This window comes from Heptranchias perlo, chromosome 3, assembly GCF_035084215.1.
Source record: "Heptranchias perlo isolate sHepPer1 chromosome 3, sHepPer1.hap1, whole genome shotgun sequence".
Classification (NCBI taxonomy): Eukaryota; Metazoa; Chordata; class Chondrichthyes; order Hexanchiformes; family Hexanchidae; genus Heptranchias; species Heptranchias perlo.
The window spans coordinates 31232608-31254702 of record NC_090327.1 but is presented as its reverse complement, the minus strand read 5'-3'; the positions used below and the strand labels follow the sequence as shown (position 1 = coordinate 31254702).

At 41.8% G+C, this 22095-nt stretch overlaps 1 protein-coding gene across 6 annotated transcripts in view; it reads left to right on the top strand.

Moving 5' to 3' along the window:
• The window catches only part of phf20l1 (PHD finger protein 20 like 1), a 119143-nt gene that overhangs the window by 43031 nt on the left and 54017 nt on the right, over positions 1 to 22095 (top strand). For 4 of the 6 annotated variants that reach the window (XM_067978691.1, XM_067978676.1, XM_067978671.1 and 1 more), the window contains exons 7-10: positions 1497 to 1704; positions 3674 to 3721; positions 4698 to 4832; positions 13655 to 13737. In XM_067978691.1, coding sequence (XP_067834792.1) covers positions 1497 to 1704; positions 3674 to 3721; positions 4698 to 4832; positions 13655 to 13737 — 474 coding nt within the window. The remainder of the gene's footprint in view (positions 1 to 1496; positions 1705 to 3673; positions 3722 to 4697; positions 4833 to 13654; positions 13738 to 22095) is intronic. The other 2 variants (XM_067978683.1, XM_067978672.1) reach the window with 1 other exon arrangement.

Below are 22095 nucleotides of genomic sequence, written 5' to 3'. Positions count from 1 at the left end.
TTCCTGATTAACAAGGGAGTCAAAGGTTATAGTAGGTAGATGGGAAAGTAGAGCTAAGGTCACAATCAGATTAGGCATGATCTCATCAAATGGCAGAGCAGACTCGTGGGGCCCATTGGCATACTTCTGCTCTTAATTCGTATGTTCGTATGTTTGTTCCATTTATATGCTTATACTAATAAATTACCGGTGGTGTTGTCCACAATCAGTTGATGCATATAAGCATTGATTGCATGTAAGATGGTGATGGAGTTGAGAGACACTTCAGAAACTTTCCACAGTGCCACCTAGAGGCCAAAGCCTGCAACCACATTGTGATAGTTGACATAGCAAAATTGAGTGGAAAATATTGACATTGCAATTTATAATGTTAAATGTTGATAGTACATTTTTTGGTCACACTATTCTAACAGGTAACAAGATTTGTGAACAGGTGGTGTGTACTACACGAGTTTTAATAATATATAGATATAATGATTACATAAATATTTATATTGTATTTATATAGAATTCCTGCATATCACCTGACTTACTGCATGCTGTGAATCCACTAGCATTTTTTTTTTTAAATGTTAGTTAGCCTAAAATATGATACTTATCTTCAGTGGAAAATTACTAAGTTGGGTCTTTTTGCTATTAGGCTGCTATGTGACTTCACCGATATGCTTATAATTAGTGCTCAGGTCAGCCTGATGGCTCTTGTTGCTGTCAGTGGAGCTGTTTCAGGATGCGAGGTAATCTTCTGATTTTGTGATCCCAGCAGTAGCCTAAACGGTAGTGTGTGGATTAAAAATTTGGGGCACACTACGTACAATTTTCCAATCATTAAATTGTCATACAGCACTTGCCCAAATTTGCGATATACACTCATGCCCAGCGAGATGCCTTGCCTACAACATGAAGTCAGAAGATCACCCCGTTGATTTTTTTTTTTAAATTTCAATAAATATTTTGATAAATATATCTTATCCATACTGGGGCGTACTTGAAATAAAAACGCTCCTTTTCCTTGTAGGATAAGGCATTCTTTCAAAGGTATTGTGGTAACTAACTGTGGAAAACACAATGGAGCTCTTTTTTCACCAGTTTTCTCCACACTGGTACTGATGGTCGCCCGGTACCGAAACTTTGGGTAAAGCCGCCATGGTATTACAGCCGAGCCCAATTCTGTCCTCACCTATGTCGTAAGTGCATCTCCAGCATTGGCCATTGCATACCGATCAGGAGCGAGGGACCTGGCTGATGTTTCCCTTCCAATCCGGGAGTATTGAGGCCATTTGTAGTACCTCTGCCACTGCACCTGAAATCTGCTACCTCACAGGTAGCACACAACAGGGATTTAGCTTGGTATCTTTAGCTACTTGGTGGATCAGCTTGCTGAGACTCTGGAGATAAACCTGTTGAGGCTCTGGAGATGCCAGAGCACATACTCTTCTGTTTTCTTTCCTCTTCTCACAAAAAAAAATGATTGAGTGATGAACGTTTTTGTTTTACAGGACTGGTTAGCTCTTGTTAAAGCTGCTACAGCAGCAGCCGCCGCAAAGAATAAGGCAGTCAGTAAGCACCGAGTTAATAAGGAAAAGGAGGAGAGGAAAATGAGAAGGGGATCCCACTTCAAGAAAGAGGGAACAATGTCAGATGTTAAAGACATTAAGGATGAAGCACACAAAAAACAAGAAGAGCCTGTATCTGTTGCTATCTCAGGTTGGTATAGCCAAGTTATTACTTTTTAAAAGGCATGACATTTTTTTTAACAAATTGCATGGCATACTATCGAACCAGACCCAACACACTCAGAATTACATTTAAATTAAAGTACAGAAATGGGCCATTCAGCCCAGCCTATCCCTATTGATGTTGATCCTCCACACAAGCAATAGTCCTAATCCTATGTGCCCACTCAGATCTCATATCCCTTTCCTCCACTTTCCTTCAACCACCTATTTAACCTATTCTTAAATGTTACCTGGTGCATGATCCAACCAGACCCAACACACTGCCTCCAGGGCTTATGGTTGTGATTTCTCCCCTCATTCTGAATATGAGCAAATTTCTACAACCGAGTAATGCATCGCATTTAAGTGATACCAATCCGAACCCACCATTCCCAAACCAACTTTTCACATATAGGTTGAATCACAGTGAGACATTGCTTAGTCTGGGAGTTGGACCAAGATGTTAAACCAGAAGAATTCTCCAAATGTAGTCCTTGCTTCTCTGCTCTTGCCACCAACAAGACTAGGCACTGTGGAGGAGAAAAGGGATTTGGGAGTCCATGTGCATAGATCACTGAAAGCTAGTGCACAGGTACAAAAAGTAATCAAGAAGTCTAATGGAATGTTGGCTTTATCTCAAATGGGTTGGAATACAAAAGTGAAGAAGTGATGCTTCAGTTATATAAGGCCTTGGTCAGACCTCATCTACAGTATTATGCTCAGTTTTGGCACCGAACCTCAGCAAAGACTTATTGGCCTTGGAGGGGGTACAGCGCAAATTCACCCTAATGATACTGGGGCTTAGAGGGTTATGTTATGAGTATAGGTTGCATAAACTTGGTTTGTAGTCACTAAAGTTTAGAAGGTTGAGGGATGATCTAATCGAGCTCTCTAAAATGATAAAAGAATTCGATAGTGTAGATATAAAGAAATAATTTCCTTTCATGGTGGAATCCAGTGGGCATAATCTTAAAATTAGAACTAGGCCATTTAGATGTGAAATCAGGAAGCATTTTTGCGCACCGAGGGTGGTGGAAATGTGGAACTTGTTAGCCCAAAAAGCTGTGGATGCTGGGTCAATTGAAATTTTCAAGACTGAGATCGATAGAATTTTGTTAGGTAAGGGTATCAAGGGAAATGGAAAAAAGGTGAGTAAAACAGAGTTGATCAGCCGTGATCTGATTGATTGGGAACTGGCTTGAGGGGCTGAATGGCCTACACCTGTTACTATGTTCATGTGACAGTGTAACATATCATTTTGTCCCACAGGGCATTGCTGCCTTATGATCTTGTGATCATTTTGGAGTCTGCCCAAATCAACTACTTGAATCATGTTCCATTATAAAGAAAGAATTTGCACTTATATAGGACATTCGTGTCCTCGGGATGTCTCGGATCACAATGATTTACAGCCAAATTAATTACACTGTTGTTCTGTAGGCAAAGATGGCAGCCAATTTGCGTCCAAACAAATAACAACTGCGACAAATGACTAGATAATCTGTTTTTGGTGGTATTGAATGAGGGAGGAAGGAGTATTGCCCATGACACCAGGAGACCTCACTGTTCGTCTTTGTATAGTGCTGTGAGATCTTTTATGTCCACCTGAACAGGCAGATGTGATCTAGGTTTAATGCCTCTCCCAAAAAAAGTGGCATCTGTAGCAATGCAGCATTCCCTCAGTACTGCACTAGAGCATCTGCCTAGATTATGTACTCACGGATTGGGCGGGGCTTGACTTGAGGCAAGAGTGCTAGCAACTGAGCCAATTTGGCATTGTGCCAGGCCATCTGCACAATTTATTCCTTTCAACAGCATTCTGTAGCCTGAAGTTGACTTGTGTTGAACATTACCTAAACCCTGTCAAGAATTTTGTTTTTTTTAAAACTGTGAAATGATGGAATGAAAAGCTCTTGTTAGAATTTCTCAAAAAATGTCAGCGGATTTTTTTGTTTTAGGCAGTTACACAAGTCTAAGAATCCAGGGAACGTCACAAACGTTTTTTGGTAGGTTTTCTAAATCTTTAAATATTTATCAGCCATGCAACCCATTCAGATTTATTTGTTAACGTATACCGAAGTACCTGCCAGAACCTGTTGCTATAATTACCTAGAGCCACCTGAGGTGTCTTCTGTCATTACTCCCAGGGAATAGAGACACTCCCAATACGTGTGGCTCAGCAGCTAGTGAGCTGAGTAAAGGGGAATAAATATTTATTTTAGATATCTAATAACACCAAAAGACTTTTGGATTGCCTGATCCAATGCTGTTTTGAAGTACACTTATGTGTAAACACATACACAGATATCGTTCTGGTTGAATACTCTGCCGACGCACACTTTCTAGGCCCCACTTACAAAAGTTGGTTGGTTTGGGAGAGGTACCGAAGGGCAAGCAGTACCTGTGGAATTGTAGAGCAACAAGGAGTCAACATTCAGCAGAGGTGTATAGGAAAGGGGAGAAAAAAACCAGCAAAAATCTTCATGAATGCATGATCAGGGCTCTAAGAATGAATACAGAATAGATATGATTAAATGCTATGGTTAATGGTTCCTGAGCTGCTGTAACCTTGCAGCTGTCACATCAAAGGAGGCCAACTGGTAGAGGATAAATAATGTGGGATGCAAGATCAGATACATATTCTGGAGTTTGGCTTGATTTACCTTTTGGAGGGAAATGAAATGGGTGGAGTTTGCCAGGCTGACATGAAGAATAGACATTAGGACAAGGTACAAGATGGCTGGTGACACACCATACTTCATTGCTTTCAGGAGAAGAGGAGAGGAAATTGGCATTTTAAAAAAGTTACCGATAGATCAATGTTTAATTAGCAAAGATCAAAGTGATTAATGCAGTGAAGGACTTCACTACCAAGGTTTAGTGGCCCCACTTCAAAGTAAATGAACTTTGAATCTGATTTAATTTCAGTATAATGCTATGCCGAGATGTTGAACCTTAATGACCTATGTTTATATTAATCAGGAAACTCTGAGCCATTGACCTTCGATGAGCCAAAGCAGACTTCAGGACAAGCAGAAACATCAGGAGCAAGGAAGAGGAAGGCCAGTATTATATGCTCATTTCAGGCGAAAAGAGCACGTCTCAACAAAATCACAGGTTAGAACTGGTTGAAAATTCAAGCCATTCAGGCACAAGCATATTTCAGGCTTCATCCTTCAAATAGATACAGACCAATCAGCTGCCTTCATCAGTTTTTGCTTGGAGACATTACTCTCATGCTGGACTTCCCAACTAACCGTCAGTTCAGCCATCGTACTCAATGCTATACCGATTTTTGTTTTTAGTCAGTCAGATGTCTACGGTGCATAAAAACCCATCATCAAGTTTTAGGGCTCTTCAAACCAAATTACTGAGAAATTCACAACAGGCTTTCTGTTTGCCAGATTTGGAGTACTGCCTCTCTTCCCTATAGGGACACAGCCCACTTACCCAAGTATGAAGAACTTAGGTGCAAGTTAGCAGGGCCAGTGCTTAGGATCCCAAAGTGTGTGATAATTAACAGTTATCAAGTTTATGGTAACTGAATAAATAGAGTTCTGTTTTATTACATGGAATTTGGGGCTTTTTATCGACATTCTGCAAATCTCTCCATCTTTACATGAACGTAGAAAACCAGTGGCCTTGCTTATAACGTACAATGGGACTACTATTAATCCGGGCCACTACTTTATGTTGACCAAATTGGTCAAATTTACTTTGGATTCGAGAACTCCTGCTGCTAATTGGTGAAAACTTTCTATTTTTCTGTCCATTATTCTTTTGTCCTTTTTATCCTAGTATCTTTCTCTGTTATAATTAGTGTTCTGTACTCTATCCATTGCGCCACCCCATTTTTTCTAACTTTAAAATATTTTAGGTGCATTTTTTTTCTTCTGCCTCCTGTTTAATTGGGAGGAGGGAGCAACTTCTCAAGAATTTGCAGAAGAGATTTACTGGAATATACCAGGGATGAGGAACTCCAGTTATAGGAACATAGGAACAGGAGTAGGCCATTCAGCCCCTCGAGCCTGCTCTGCCATTTGATAAGATCATGGCTGATGTGATCTAACTCCATATACCTGCCTTTGGCCCATATCCCTTAATACCTTTGGTTGCCAAAAAGCTATCTATCTCAGATTTAAATTTAGCAATTCAGCTAGCATCAGTTGCGGTTTGCGGAAGAGAGTTCCAAACTTCTACCACCCTTTGTGTGTAGAAATGTTTTCTAATCTCACTCCTGAAAGGTCTGGCTCTAATTTTTAGACTGTGCTCCCTACTCCTAGAATCCCCAACCAGCAGAAATAGTTTCTCTCCATCCACCCTATCTGTTCCCCTTAATATCTTATAAACTTCAAACAGATCACCCCTTAACCTTCTAAATTCTAGAGAATACAACCCCAATTTGTGTAATCTCTCCTTTTAACTTAACCCTTGAAGTCCGAGTATCATTCCAGTAAACCTATGCTGCACTCCCTCCAAGGCCGTTATGTCCTTCCGATGGTGCGGTGCCCAGAACTGCTCACAGTTCTCCAGGTGCGGTCTAACCAGGGTTTTGTATAGCTGCAGCATAACTTCTGCCCCCTTGTACTCTAGTCCTCCACATATAAAGGCCAGCATTCAGTTAGCCTTATTGATTATTTTCTGCACCTGTTCATGACATTTCAATGATCTATGTACCTGAGCCCCTAAGACCCTTTAGACATCCACTGTTTTTAACTTTTTAACATTTAGAAAGTACCCTGTTCTATCCTTTTTTGGTCCATAGTAGATGACCTCACATTTGCCTACATTGAATTCTATTTGCCACAGTTTTGACTAATCACCGAATCTATCAATATCCCTTTGTAATTTTATGTTTTCATCTACACTGATTACAATGCCACCAATCTTTGTGTCATCGGCAAACTTAGATACGAGACTTTCTATGCCTTCAACTAAGTCATTAATAAATATTGTGAATAATTGAGGCCCCAAGACAGATCCCTGTGGGACTCCACTAGTCACATCCTGCCAATGTGAGTACCTACCCATCATCCCTACTCTCTGTCGCCTTTCGCTCAGCCAACTTCCGAACCAAGTCAGTACTTTTCCCTCAATTCCATGAGCTTCTATCTTAGCTAACAGTCTCTTATGTGGGACTTTATCAAATGCCTTTTGGAAGTCCATATAAATAACATCCATTGACATTCCCCTGTCCACTAGTTTAGTCACCTCTTCAAAAAATTCAGTCAGGTTTGTTAGGAACGACGTACCTTTCACAAATCCATGCTGGCTCTCTCTGATTAACCGAAAATTCTCGGTGTTCAGTCACCCTACCCTATCCAGCATTTTCTCCACAACAGATGTTAGGCTAACTGGCCTATAATTCCCTAGTTTCCCTCTCTCCTTTCTTAAAAAGCAGAGTGACATGTGCAATTTTCCAATCTAGAAGGACAGTTCCTGAATCTAGAGAACTTTGAAAGATTATAGTTAGGGCATCTGCAATGTGCTCACCCACTTCCTTTAAAACCCTGGGATGGTAACCATCGGGTCCTGGGGATTTGTCACTCTTTAGTGCTATTATTTTCTTCGTTACTGTTGTTTTACTTATGTTAATTTTATTGAGTCCCTGTCCCCGATTCAATATTAGTTTTCTTGGGATTTCCGGCATGCTATCCTCTTTTTCTACTGTAAATACTGATGCAAAGAAATTATTCAACATGTCTGCCATTTCCCCATTGTCAATGACAATATCCCCACTTTCAGTTTTTAAGAACATAAGAAATAGGAGCAGGAGTAGGCCAATCGGCCCCTCAAGCCTGCTCCGCCATTAAGGAGCCAACACTGCTCCTGACCACCCTCTTTTTCCTAATATAACTATAAAAGTTCTTTGTATTGTTTTTGATATCCCTTGCAAATTTCTTTTCATACTCTCTTTTTGTAGCTCTTACTATCTGTTTTGTGACCCTTTGTTGATCTTTGTATCTTTCCCATTCGCCAGGATCTGTGCCATTTTTTGCCTTTTTGTATGCCCTTTCCTCTTTAGTTATCCATGGCTGTTTTTTTTGGCAAGTAGAGTTCTTGCCCCTCTGGTATAAACCGATTCTGTATCACGTTAAATATTTCTTTGAACATTTCCCACTGATCATAAGTCGTTTTACCCATTAACAGATTTGCCCAGTTTACTGTGGACAGTCTCTGTCTCATCCCATTGAAGTCAGCCTTACCCAAGTCTAGAATCTTAGCAGCTGATTCACTTCTTTCCCTTTCAAACACTACATTGAACTCGATCAAGTTATGATCGCTATTGGATAGATGTTCATGCACAGTTAAGCTGTTAACTAAATCTGGTTCATTACTCATTACTAAATCTAGTATGACTTGCCCCCTTGTTGCCTCTAGGACATACTGCTGTAGAAAACTATCCCGGACGCACTCAAGAAATTCACTACCTTTCTGACAGTTGCTAGTCTGCTTTTCCCAATCTTTGTGAAGGTTAAAGTCCCCCATTAAGACCACTATGCCTTTGTTACATGCTTGTCTAATCTCTGCATTTATACAATCTAGCATTTCAGAGCTGCTGCCAGGGGTCCTATACACAACTCCCACTATAGTCTTAGATCCTTTCCTTTTTCTCAATTCAACCCATAAGGTCTCTGTTGGCTGCTTACCCCTCGTCATATCCTCCTTTATCATTGAAGTGATTGCATCTCTAATCACTAAGGCTATCTCTCCCCCTCTTCCATTTTCCCTATTTCTCCTGTAGACCTTATAACCTGGTATATTTAGTTCCCAATCCTGACCATCCTGCAGCCATGTCTCAGTAATAGCTATCATGTCATACCCTCCAATTTGAATTTGTGCCTGTAGTTTATTTAATTTATTCCTTATACTCCGTGCGTTTGTATATAGAACTCTTAGTTGGGCCTGACCTTCAGTTTTGATGCTGGGTTATTCGCTTTACACCTTCTAGTTTTCACTTTATCTGTAGTGCCTAAAGTTCACTTTCTTTCTGCTGCTGTATGCTTTTCCCTTTCACATGCTCTTGAACAACTATTTGAACAAATATCTTTCAAAGAGCCGGTACAGGCATGATGGGCTGAATGGCCTCCTCCTGTGCTGTACCTATTATGATACTATGAATTGCAGTTTGGATTGAAAACTGGCTCCAGCAACCAATTTTTTCAGCTTGTCAGACAGCAGAGACTTGAAGATTGACATAATTGTCATAGATGTTACACCGTCAAACTTCAACATGTTTTTAGGATCAAAACCAAGAAGGGCTGCCGAGCTTCTACTTGTCGGCAGCCCCTGCAGCTTGACCCTGTCATGATTGAGCCCATCTGTATTGCTTGAAGGGATAGCATCCTGTTCTTTCATCAACTTGTTGGTTGAATATTTTTAAACAGAGTGCTGACATGCGAGATCAGGAACAAGTTAAGAGAGCGAGGGAGATTAAATAATGTGTACAGTTGATGGGGAACACGTTTAGCTCAATGACTGGATCTCTACCTATGTTAATTCAGGTCCTTCACACTTTGCTTCAGTAACATGGTCAGGCTAGTAATACCTCAATAGTAACAAGGTTCATAATTTAAATAAAAGTATTAAAAAATGAATTGAATTGGTTGCAACAGCACAGAAGACCCCATCTTCTGGTGCGCCGATTACTGTGTTGTTTGTTGCTCTTGTCCTGTGTGTTTATGACTTAGCTTTTGGGTGTGATTGTTAGTTATTTGCAGAAAGAGTCCAGTCAATGTACACCTGTTTTCAACAAAGCTAATCAAGTAAAATCAGAAAATGATAGAATTTTATAGCTTGGAAGGAAGCTATTCGTCACATTAAGCCTGTGCCAGTTCTCTGAAAGAGCTACCCCCATAGTCCTGTTGATGTGCTCTTTCCTTATACCTTTCAAATTCTTTGTCAAATATTTATCCACATCCCTTACGAATTCTGCTTCCACCAGTTTCTGGTAGAACATTCCATGTCCTAATAATCCTCAGCATTCATTTTTTTTAAACCTCTCCCATTGTTCTTATGGTGATGGTCTTAAATATATGCCCTCTAGTTACTGACTCACTGACCAGTGGAAATAGATTTCTTTATTTACCTTATCAAAACTTCAAAATTTGAGGAAAAAAGATATCAGATCTCCTCTAAACCGCTCTCTTCTAGAGAAAAGATCCCCAATTTGTCTAGTGTCTCCTTATAAATAATCTCATCCCTGGTGTTGTGCTGATAAATCCCTTCTTACCCTCTCCTCCCCAAAGTAGAACAGCCAAAATTGGACACAATAGTCTAACTGCAGCCGAACCGATACAGTGAAACCTGTAAATTAGGGACACCTACGGGACTTGCATCAGGTGTCCTTTATTTGCAGGTGTCCCTATTTTCAAAATGGTCATTGTATGTACAATAAACCGGATGATCCAAATATTCTGGGATTGGCTGTATCTCCTGCAGCGTTTCTTTTTTTCTCGCCCTCACCTGGGATCGTGCCTAATCCTGAAGCCCTGCCGGCAGGATGTAATTTCAGTTCATTGGCTTTTCCTGTTCATTGCCATCCTGAGGGCCTTTCCCATTTAGGGAAGAATGTCCTGATCCTGGGATCTGCTACTCTTTTTTTTTTCCCCCCCCCCCCATTCCCCAGTCTCCCTCTTCCCCCCCCCCCCCCCCCCATGATTTCAAGCCTCCCACCCTCGTGAGTCCAGAGTTCCCAATTCCTGAGTGAGATTTGAAGTTGCTTGGTATAGTTCCCAGCTTTTGTGTAATGGGGTGTTCTTTACCCAGCATCCATAGTAGCAGAGAAATTGCTCTATCCCTGGGATAGAGCCGTGGCAAGCATTGAATCGCAGATACACAGCGGTTTCTCTGTCACTGTGGATGCTGGGTAAAGAGATCTCCATTACACAAAAGATGTTTTTTTTCACCCGCTGCCGCCTCGCACTTACCTGCGTGTCCCGTGTTTCAAGTTGGAAATGGACTTGGTGCATCGAAGGCTGTATATAGTTTGAAATTTGCAAGTGACCGTTGTTTCAAGGTGCAGCTTGTATCTATTACAATGTAAATTATTTGGGACTTTCAGTGAGTGCCCCTTTTTTGCAGGTGTCTTTTTTTGGTGGTGTCCATTTGTACAAGTTTCACTGTAATTTGTATAGGTATAGATTAACTCTTAGCTTTTGTACTCTAGCCCCTACTTCTAAAACATTGGATTACATTTGATTTGTTTTTACAGATTTATCAACTTGTCCTCCCACTTTTAAAGATTTGTGCATCTGAACCCCATGTCTCTCTACTTCTTGACTCCTTTTACAGTTTTCTCATTTTGAGTATTTTTCTCTTATTCTTCCTCCCATAATGAATTATGTGATAATTCTCTACAAGAAGTTTCATTTGACATCTATTAGCCCAAACTACTAAACAGTATATCCTCTTGAAGTTGCTCACAGTCCTCTTCACCATTAACTATGCTCCCTGTTTTTGTGTTGTCTGCAAAATTCATAGTGGCCTCTGTAGCTGAGTCCAAGTTATTTATGTACAGATGGAGAAGAGCAATGGTTACATTGATTCCTGGAGAACACTACTGTTTACATCCGTCCAGAAAACATCCATGAACTTTTATTCCGTTTTCTCTCCTTTAGCCAGCTTCCCATCCATGCTCCCAACTTCCTTCCATTTAATATTGTGCACCTTAATTTTGTCAACAAGCCTCCTGTTTGTTTTTTTTACATTAGATATTCTACTTGGTCTCAGTGTTACTGACTACTTCTGCAAGTGGACCTCACATCCTGTATGAACCAGTGTGCCTTTGTGAGCCCAATATCTGGATAAATGTAACAAGATCCAGGTTTCAATCAAAGGACCCTTATTGGAATATATCACATGTCATTACGTTATCTCCTTGTCTTTGGTAGACTAGTGAATATTCACTCTGGGGCCGAGCCTTAGGCTATAAATCAACATTAGAATTTACTTAACATTAAACAAGTAATGAACAATATTCAGTGCAAATGGTAGATTTACAGTATTAAACTTTACTATTCTCCCTTAAATATCAAAACAGCAAAGACACTTCTTCTGTGCTAACTCTTAACATAAAACTGATCCCTGAAGCAGAGACGCTCACTTTTTATGTGGTGAAATGCTATCATAGAGTCTCTGCCGAGCTCAGTACTGCAGACTTCAGACTAACTGCACACTGAATTAAAATCACAGACACGGCATTCAGATTCCTTTGAAGATTTGCAGGAACGTGGACATTAAAATTGTATTTCTTACAACTACATTGCAGGACATCAATTACATAGGATGTAAAGGCTCAATTAATTGATCTGTGTCATATACTTTGAATGACCTGTTAGACGGGTCTTCATGCAAGTACAATGACAGCAGTGAAACCACAAAGCCTTCCTTAGCTATAAATTCTCTGCCTTGTCCTGACGTGAATTCGCCAGAGTACAAGTGTATTCTATGTTTCTACTTGTGGGGGAGTCCAAAACTAGGGGTCATAAATATAGGATAGTCACTAATAAATCCAATAAGGAATTCAGGAAAAACTTCTTTACCCAGAAAGTGGTGAGAATGTGGAACTCACTGTCACATGGAGTAGTTGAGTCAGATAACACAGATGCATTTAAGGGGAAGCTAGATAAGTACATGAGGGAGAGAGGAATAGAAGTTTAAACTGATAAGGTTAGATGAAGTAGGGTTGGAGGAGGCTCGTGTGGAGCATAAACACCGGCAAAGACTGGCCTGTTTCTGTGCTGTAAATTCTATGTAATTCTATACAGTTTGCAGAAACATCTAGTGCTTACTGTCCTTAATCCTGTGTGAGCTGTGAAAATGACAGAGAATCTTTTTAAAAGATAACAAAGACAAATGCATTTTTGTTGCATCTTCTATGACGTACATTGCCAAACACCTTTTGAAAACCCATATACACAATATCGACTGTATTTCCTTTATCAATGCACTGTTATTGCATCAAAGAACTCTACTAAATTTGTCAGACGTTACATACCTTTTACAAATCTGTGTCATCTATTCTTAATTAATTGCTAAGTAAGTATTCATTTTATCCTGCATTATAGTCTCTAGAAGCTTACCAGTACATGACTGGTCTATAGATGCCCAATTTATCCTTTTCTCCTTTCAACAGAGGTGTTGCAATTGACAAACCTCCAGTCCTCTGGCAGAACTTCCTCATCCAAGCATGTTAGAAAGATTGTTAAACTACTGCACAACTATAAAAACAGGCCATTCAGCCCCTCAAGCCTGTTCTGCCATTCAGTTAGATCATGGCTGAGCTGTATCTTAACCCTCCTTGGTTCCGTAACCCTTAATACCCTTGCCTAACTTGGTGCCTTTAATTTTTTTAAGAGTTTGAGTTTGATGTTGACTTTGATTGTTACTGTCCATCTTATTTGAATATAAAATTCTGACAGGGCTAGACAGACTGGATGCAGGGAGGATGTTTCCGCTGGCTCGGGGGTCCAGAACGAGTGGTCACAATCTCAGGATACGGGGTAGGACATTTAGGACTGAGATGAGGAGAAATTTCTTCACTCAGAGGATGGTGAACCTGTGGAATTCTCTACCACAGAAAGCTGTGGAGGCCAAGTCACTGAATATATTAAAGAAGGAGCTAGATAGATTTCTGGACACAAAAGGCATCAAGGGGTATGGGGAGCGAGTGGGAATATGGTATTGAGATAGAGAATCAGCCATGATCATATTGAATGGTGGAGCAACCTCGAAGGGCCGAATGGCCTACTCCTACTCCTATTTTCTATGTTTCAATAATACGTATTATGTTTTCCAAGTGGATACTGAGTGGCCTTCTGAAGGGTAAAGCCTGAAGATCAATGTTTTTCCTTCATCTGTACTGATTTGTAAGTGAGTAAATATGCTGACAATAGGATTGTTTTTTTAAATGTGTGTACAAATTCTCCGTTCTGCAGGCCTATTGGCATCAAAAGCTGTGAGTGGAGATGGTTCCGAAATGCTGGAAGATGGTATTGGAAGCCACCATGTGCCTGATCAGGTATGAATCAGTTTCTAAATTTGTTTTAGCTAGTTGCAGGGCTAGCAACACAAACCAAGGTTAGAAAGAGTATGGAAGGTGATGATGATGATTAAAGTGATCAACTGATGCCAAACTTGGGTTTTAAAAGCCTGTAGATTACAGAGTGAATAGCGTTAGATTTTTGGGGCTTCCTTATTCTTGCTTGTGATATTTTAGGGTTCTGTGTTTTAGATTACTGGCATATTTAGGTAAATTTGTAGTGTGCCTAGGGATCCCCCGAACAGTGAATCCTCTTCAGTTTATTGGAGCTACTGGATTTATCCCATGCCTTGTGATCTTTATTGTCTTGGAAAGGTGTCGGAATAACACCACACTGGAACTTTTTTTAAGGTTTAATTGCCAAACAATTTATTCAGCAGTAAAAGAACAAATGAATATTAGCAGGAACATACATTTATTTTTATAGTAGTTGTTAAGGTTATTCATGTGGTAGAAAATAATAGTTCTCAATTGCTATGCTGAACTATGATATAAGTAATATTCTTAGAGTAGGTTCTTTTCCTTTACTCACCATTTGTGGAAACTATCTGGTTTATCTCTTTTCCGAACAACTCGGGTTCAGTAATTTGAGAAAGACAGGCTGATAAATAACATCCAAAAAAGTGACGTGGACCAAGTGAATTTGAATAACTGTTAATTTTTTTTAAATGCCAGTCAAGTGCACATTTGAACAAATTCCAAAAGATGTTTGTATTTAAATTGAATGGCTTGCTCCCCCTCTCACTCATGTACCCACCTCAAGACAAACTAACTAATTGTTGCAACAATTGTATCCAGTTCAGCCGGCATTACAGTGCCTAACAGCACTGTGGGAGAACCTTCACCACACGGACTGTAGCGGTTCAAAAAGGTGACTCACCACCACCTTCTCAAGGGCAATTAGGGATGAGCAATAAATGCTGGCCTTGCCAGCGATGCCCCCATCCCATGAACGAATTTTAAAAAAAAATAATTTCTGTGAGTGGAGTTGGTTTTTACCCCTGTGTACTGACAGAGTATTTAAGAAGCCATGCTTCATTTTTGCCAAAATGATTTCTATTTTGTTGAGTTCCTGGGAGAAAAATGATTTAGAGTAGGAGATGGTGCAATGAGTTTTGTTTTCAACATGATGCAAAAAGAGGGAGGAGGAAGAGAGTGTGAAAGAAAGACTTGCATGTATATGGTGCTTTTCACAACCTCAGGGTGTCCCAGAGCGCTTTACTGCCCTTGAAGTACCTTTTGAAGTGTAGTCGCTGTTGTAATGCTGAAATGTAGTGTAGGACAGCATGTTTGAAGTTTGCGTTGCCCTGATACCAGCATTGAGACCCCCTCTCCTTCCCCCCCCCGCCCCTTTTTTTAATTTTAAATCCTTATTTAAGAGTGCAAGGAGTTTAGGAGTTTACAGTCAAGTGCAAGTTAAATTCTTCAGTCTGGGTCTTTCCAACTGTTTTTCTGGGATCCATGGTGGAAGCTTTTGCAGAGGAAAAAAAAGTAGGAAAATCGCCCCAGAGTATTTTTGTAATTTGAAGAATATTATAGAATCATAGGTTACAGCATGGAAGGAGGCCGTTCGGCCCATCGAGTCCACGCCGGATATACTTTCAGGAGCTATGAATAGATTAATAGATTATAACTGGCAGATGAATAATTGATGTAGGAGGGAAAGTTGTTTCTAATGTATCTTCAGAAGATATTGTAACAGGAAGGAAACTCCCTTGTGGTTAATCAGTAAGAATATACCACTGGTGGTCTTGTATATAAATGAGGAAGGAAGGACCCATTCTCACCCTTTATACCAAAATTTTACCATATTTACTAATGGAGATCTCATAGGGTGTAAAGTGTTGCTATGAATACCATAAAAAGCACGACATAGGAAAGTCTATTAAATCCGCCCCTTAGATAGATTGTATACAATTTACTATACCCGACTTCACTTTTATTTAATCTCCTAAAGGAAGGTTCTGCAAAATTTCTTTCTGACTTGCAGGCAATTAAGAAAAACTCCAGGGTACCTATCTAACAATGTAGCCTACATAGGTAACTATGAACGTGGTATACCTGCATAAGTTGAACTTCCTTTGTGAGACATTTCACATAACCTTCATCAAGGGTGACCTTGCAGACAAATGGTTACCACGGTTTTGCTGCACAATTTGGAACACTCAAACAGTCACTCTTAACAGTTCATTAATCACTTGGGAGGGAAGCTTTCTGTATATTTACATTTCATCTCCGAGCAATTTACGAAGTCTGATCAGCGGAGACCATAGAAACACAAGTAACCATATTGTCTGAGGCAAAAGTGATTCTCACAACTTTGGGATTGAATGCCAGCAGCTGGTAGAGATTCCATTCATGCAGGGCATGTTGCACTAGATCTGACAAACACTCATCAGTGTCTTATTTTGATTACTTTGTTCGAGAGAAGATTAGCTTAATAGTTCCAACGGTTTCTACCTTTGGTAGTAGATGTCCTGTTAGCATCTAGATAAGTGTAATTTTTAAAAAACTTACAACACTAAATGCCAGGTTAACAAACTGAATCCTTTAATTTGTGGAATCCAGGTAATTCGCCTTTATTAGCAGTCCAGGCAATTTGCCTTTATTAGCAACCTTCTGTCTCGCAAAGTCATCACCTGGTTCATGTAGTAGCTGCTGCAGCCTATTTGTCTATCTTTGTCGGAAAATCCAGTTCCTGAGCATTTTTATGAAGGCTGGAATTTGTTTGTCTAGTAGCACATTCAATCCCAGGAACATCCTTGATGCCCCGTGTGGTTCTTTTGAACACAAGTATGAAATCTCCATTGTTCATAGAATCATAGTGGTTACAACACAGAAGGAAGCCATTTGGTCTGTTGAGACCGTGCCAGCTCTCTGCAAGAGCAATCCAGCTAGTCCCACTCCCCCAACCTTTCCTCATAGCCATGTAAATTTTTTTCCTCCAAGTACTTATCCAATTCCCTTTTGAAAGCCACGATTGAGTCTGCCTCCACCTTTCAGGCAGTGCATTCCAGATCATAACCACTTGCTGCGTAAAAAAGATTTTCCTCATATCGCCTTTGGTTCTTTTGCCATCTTTGTCCTCGGTTCTCGACTCTTCTGCCAATGGCAACAGTTTCTCCCTATCTACTCTGTCTAGACCCTCATGATTTTGAACACCTTTATCAAGTCTCCTCTCAACCTTCTCTGCTCTAAGGAGAACAACCCCAGCTTCTCCAGTCTATCCACGTAACTGAAGTCCTTCATTCCTGGAACCGTTCTAGTAAATCTTTTCTTCACCCTCTCTAAGGCCTTCACAACCTTCCTAAAGTGCGGTGCCCAGAATTGGACACAATGCTCCAGTTGTGGCCGAACCAATGTTTTATAAAGGTTCATCATAACTTCCTGCTTTTGTACTCTATGCCTCTATTTATTTATAAGGCCCAGGATCCCGTCTACTTTTTTTAACCGCTTTCTCAACCTGCCCTGCCACCGTCAGCAAATATACCCCCAGGCCTCTTTGTTTCTGCACCCCCTTTGGAATTGTACCCTTTAGTTTATATTGCCTCTTCTCGTTCTTCCTACCAAAATGTATCACTTCACACTTCTCTGCGTTAAATTTCATCTGGCGATCGTCCGCCCCTTCTACCAACCTGTCCATGTCCTCTTAAAGTCTGTCAATATCCTCCTCACTGTTCACTACAAATGCCACTGCCCCTTTTATTCCATGGGCTTTAACTTTCCTGCCAAGCCTATTATGTGGCACTTTATCAAACACCTTTTGGAAGTCCATATATGTCAACCGTGTTGCCCTCATCAACCTTCTCTGTTACCTCATTAAGAAGCTCTATCAAGTTAGTTAAACACGACTTGCCTTTAACAAATCCGAGCTGGCTTTCCTTAATTAATCCACATTTGTCCAAGTGACTGTTAATTTTGTCCCGGATTATTGTTTCTAAAAGTTTCCCCACCCTATTGTTGCTGCTTGATTGCTAATGATCTTCTCAAGATCATTCCTCAATCATTTGGAACTATAGTGTTGTGTGATCTTAACACCAACAATAACTTCTACATATATAACATCTTTAGTAAACCATCTCAAGGCCCTTCAGAGAAGAGGTGAGGAATAGACAAATACAGGAATAAAGAGCAAGAATTAGGGAAAGTCAGCATGTTTTTGAATAGAGAGCTTTTGAAGAAAAAGGAGGGGAGTAATGGAGCAAGCCTGAGTGCTTTAGGAAGAGAATTTAAGATCTTAGAGGCCTGACCTTTGAAGGCTGTCCCACAAATGGTGGAGTAGAAGAGGGGAGGAACAACAGTAGACCTGAGGAATAGAGATTCGCGTGGGTAGAAGTTGCAGAGATAGGGTGGGGAAAGGCCATGTAGGGGTTTGTAGATGAGGAAAATAATTTTGAAATCAATGCACTATGGGAAGGGGAGGTGGTGGAAGTCAATTGCAACAGGGTGATGGGTGACCATACTTAATATGAAACTGTGATGCAAGCAGTAGAGTTTTGGATGAGCTTAGAGCGTGTTCAGGGTGGAATTAGAGAGGCCATTGAGATTGGAGATAACAAGATGTGAATGAGAGTTACAGCATTGGTGGGGTCAGATGGTGATAGAGGTGGACGATGTTATGGAGGTGGACACAGGTGCAGTTTCGGTGATGAATAGAATGTGAAGCTCAGCTCAGGCTCAAACAGGGCACCGAGGTTGAGCACAATCAGTTTGGTTTTGACAGGCAGTCAGAGATGAGAATGGAATTAGTCTAGGGTGTGAAGTATTTTAGCGTGAACTCAACGGGATGGCTTTGGTCTTGCTAGTTCTGACTCAGCCATGCTGTGATGTTGGACAGGTGATTGAACAGTGCAGTGACTGTTGTGGAGTTGTCTGTGGTGACTGATAGATAAAGCTGGGTATTATTAATATATATGTATAATAGAAGCATATGTTTAGGTGTTTATATGTTTAGCATAAGCATAGGCGTCAGCTGTGGCTCAGTTGGTAGCACTGTCGCCTCTGAGTCAGAAGTCGTAGGTGTCAGAAGGTCATAGGTTCAAGTCCTACTCCAGAAGAGCAGGGGAGTTCTCCCCAGTGTTCTGGTCAATATTTATCCCAAAACCAACATCACTAAAACAGATTAAATCTGTTTGTGGGACCTTGCTGTACTCAAATTGGCTGCCGCGTTTGCTATGTTACAATAGTGACTACACTTCAAAAGTACTTAATTGGCTGTAAAGCGCTTTGGGATGTCCTGAGGTCGTGAAAGATGCTATATAAATGTCGTCCTTTCTGTCCGTCCTTTCTGTCCTTTCCATATTTAAATCAGGCTCCTATAATGCGATTGTGAGCCCGATTTGGAATCAACGGCTGCTGCACGGGTTTCCTGAGGTTGGCAGTGCAACTGAGGTGAGATTGAGCGGTACTTTATCGGATGGTTAAAGGTCAGGAGGCCAGATCTGAATAAAGATTCAGTGCTCACACCTGCTTTCTCAATTCCTCTGGGAAACGGTTTGGTGAGAGCACCTTGTTGTGAGAGACTTATTTGTATAGTTTGGAGGTGTTCACACATGAACATCACGATGGTGGCACACTGGTTGTTTTTGATTGGACTTCGGAAGAGAATGAATATTATCAGCAGCAAGGATGTGCTGCAGGTGGCCAGAAGAGAAGGGAGCAACAGGGGTGGATTTTGCAGGAGACACTATCCACCAAACAGTGTCTCCGCTTCCTTGCCCTCTCGGAGGAGCAGTGTTTCTGAATGATGATATTATCACTTTAGGTGGTCGCACAAGATCCGCTACCTGCTGGATCTGGTGGCCATGCATCACCAGTGGCTGTGAAAGTCACCACCGCCCTCGATTTCTTTGCCTCTGGATCCTTTCAGGGCGCTACTGGAGACATAGCGAGGGTCTCGCAGTTGGCTGCATATAAATGCATAAGGCAGGTAATGGATGGATTGTTTGTCATGGCTGGAAGATATGTAAACTCCCCCTGTGATGACAATAGCCAAAGTGAGCGGGCACTTGGATTCGTGTCTCTGGCTGGCTGGCTTCCCACAGGTGCAGGGTGCCATTGATTGCACACATCATGGCACCCCTGACCAACCAGGAGCTTTCATCAATCGCAAGGGATTTCATTCCATCAATGTTCAGCTGGTGTGCAACCCCAAAAAGGTTCATGCGGTTCTGTGCCCGTTGGAGCCGCCATGATGTTTTCATACTGCGGCAGTCCAACATCCCCGACATGATCAGACCTGGAATCAGCCTGTCAGGGTGGCTGCTAGGCGACAAAGGATACCCCCTTCAAATCTGGCTGATGACACCTCCCGAGGAACCTCACCGATGAACACCAGGCCCAAGTTGCGCTTGAGGTGCCTGAACAGGTCTGGAGGCGCCCTTCAGTATTCACTGGTGAGAATCTCCGGGGTAATCGTGGTGTGCTGCATTCTGCACAACTGCGCAGCAGCGAGGACTACGGGTGCAGGAGGAACAAGTCGCTCAGCACCCCTAATCTGATGAGGATTCCATTGCCAAGGAAGAAGAGGAGGAAGATGGGACGAACAATGCCAGACCAGCCGATCACATTGCTGCTCGAGATTCCCTAATAGCTTGAAGTGCCAGTTAGTCACTCACACTCACCGTGCAAGAATGGGAACATGGGAAAGTGTTGCAAAGTAATTTTCCTAAACATCCATGTGCGTACCCTTGGTGAACTACAAAGCTTTTCTTTTTCTCTCCAGCACTTTTACGTGGTGCAATTCCTTTGGCTTCAGCAGAGGTAGAGGCAGGCTGCTCTGATCCCTGCTCTGACTTTTGAAGTGCTTGTGGCCAACAACCTCTGGGTGTTGGAGCCCGTAAGGGTCCCAACAAAGACTGCTCCACATATAACCTGTGCAGGGGCAGACTGGGCAGCAGGAGAGGAGGCAGCATGCTAGGTACTGGTTTAGTGGGGGAAACCGAGGAGACGTGGAAACGCTTTCCGATGAGTTTGCACTTTCATCTCCCTTATCGCCAGCAGCACATCACTCCTACCTCTGCAGGAGAGCAGCTTGTAGGAGATCAGTGACGCCTTGGAAGCTCACATCTAACCTCTCTGACATCTTGTGTAAGACAGTAGAATGTTGCCTTTCATAGTTTGCAGGGCTGCCATCAGGATCTGCAGGGACTCATTAGTGAGTCACGATTCAAGTTACACAGAGGAGGCCACACTCTCAATGGAAGACATCTTCGCAAGGGCCTGCGACATCACTCCACAAATGTTTGAGCTTAACTCCTCCATCCTCTGGCACATTGTGGTTAGCGTGGCTGGCAGGACTGCCAATACCTTGCACACTTGCTGCTGACCTGCTATCACTCTATCATTCTCCTTTTCACTTATGGCATCCTCATGTTCAGCATCTCAGTTCAGCTGAGGTTTGCGCCCTCCGACGCGGACCCTCCACAGCTATGCCGACCACCATTCTTTGCTCGTGCTCACTTGTGAACTATGATTCACCTGGTGAGATCCCACCTAATTCTCTGAGGACCCACCAAAGTGCTCGTATCTGCGCTGGTACCCGGTATGCGTGTGTCCTGTACCGGTGCGCCCTCAGCAGGAATGAGCTCCTATGAAGAATCCTAGTCAACAAAGGGCATGGGCTTCTGTTCTTCGAGTGATGGCCATGGGGAGAGGAGACGGATATGATTTAGTCATGGGAATGTACAAATGTTGAAATGCACATATTAAGGTGATCATATTTCATTACGTGCTGAAGTCAAGTCAAGATGACTTAGTCTTGTAGAAGTTGTGGGTCTGAGAGATTAGTTCTGTCACCCTGCAGCAATGAAGTACGAGTCCCAATCTCCAATCCTCAGGGAGGCTGATATACCGCTAATCTCCAAAGCCTCCTGCTCCGCATTGGTGAGCTCCATGGTGTGATGCGGACCCGCGTGACACGACTATTTAAAGACCCAATTCACAGATGCAATGGTGGAGGAGGTTTGGAGTTTTGTGTGTTGTGTTTAGTTTTTAGCTAAGTAGAAATAGAAAAATGGAAGCAAGGAGGTCAAAGGCTGTGCCCAGATTCAACGAGGCGTCCCTGGATGTGCTGCTGGGTGCAGTAAGGGCAAGGAAAGAGGTTGTGTTTCCCAGCAATGGGAAAAAGAAACCTGCAGCCACAACAAAGGCGGTGTGGCTGGAGGTGGCCCAAGAGATGAGCAGCAGGAGTATAATTGAGGACTTGGATTTAGTGCAGAGAACGTTTTAATGACCTAACCAGGTCAGGAAAGGTGAGCAAAGTTGCAGATTCACCTACATCCTGTAGTGCACCCTCTCTCACCATGTTTTGTCAAGCATTCTCTATTCACATCACTC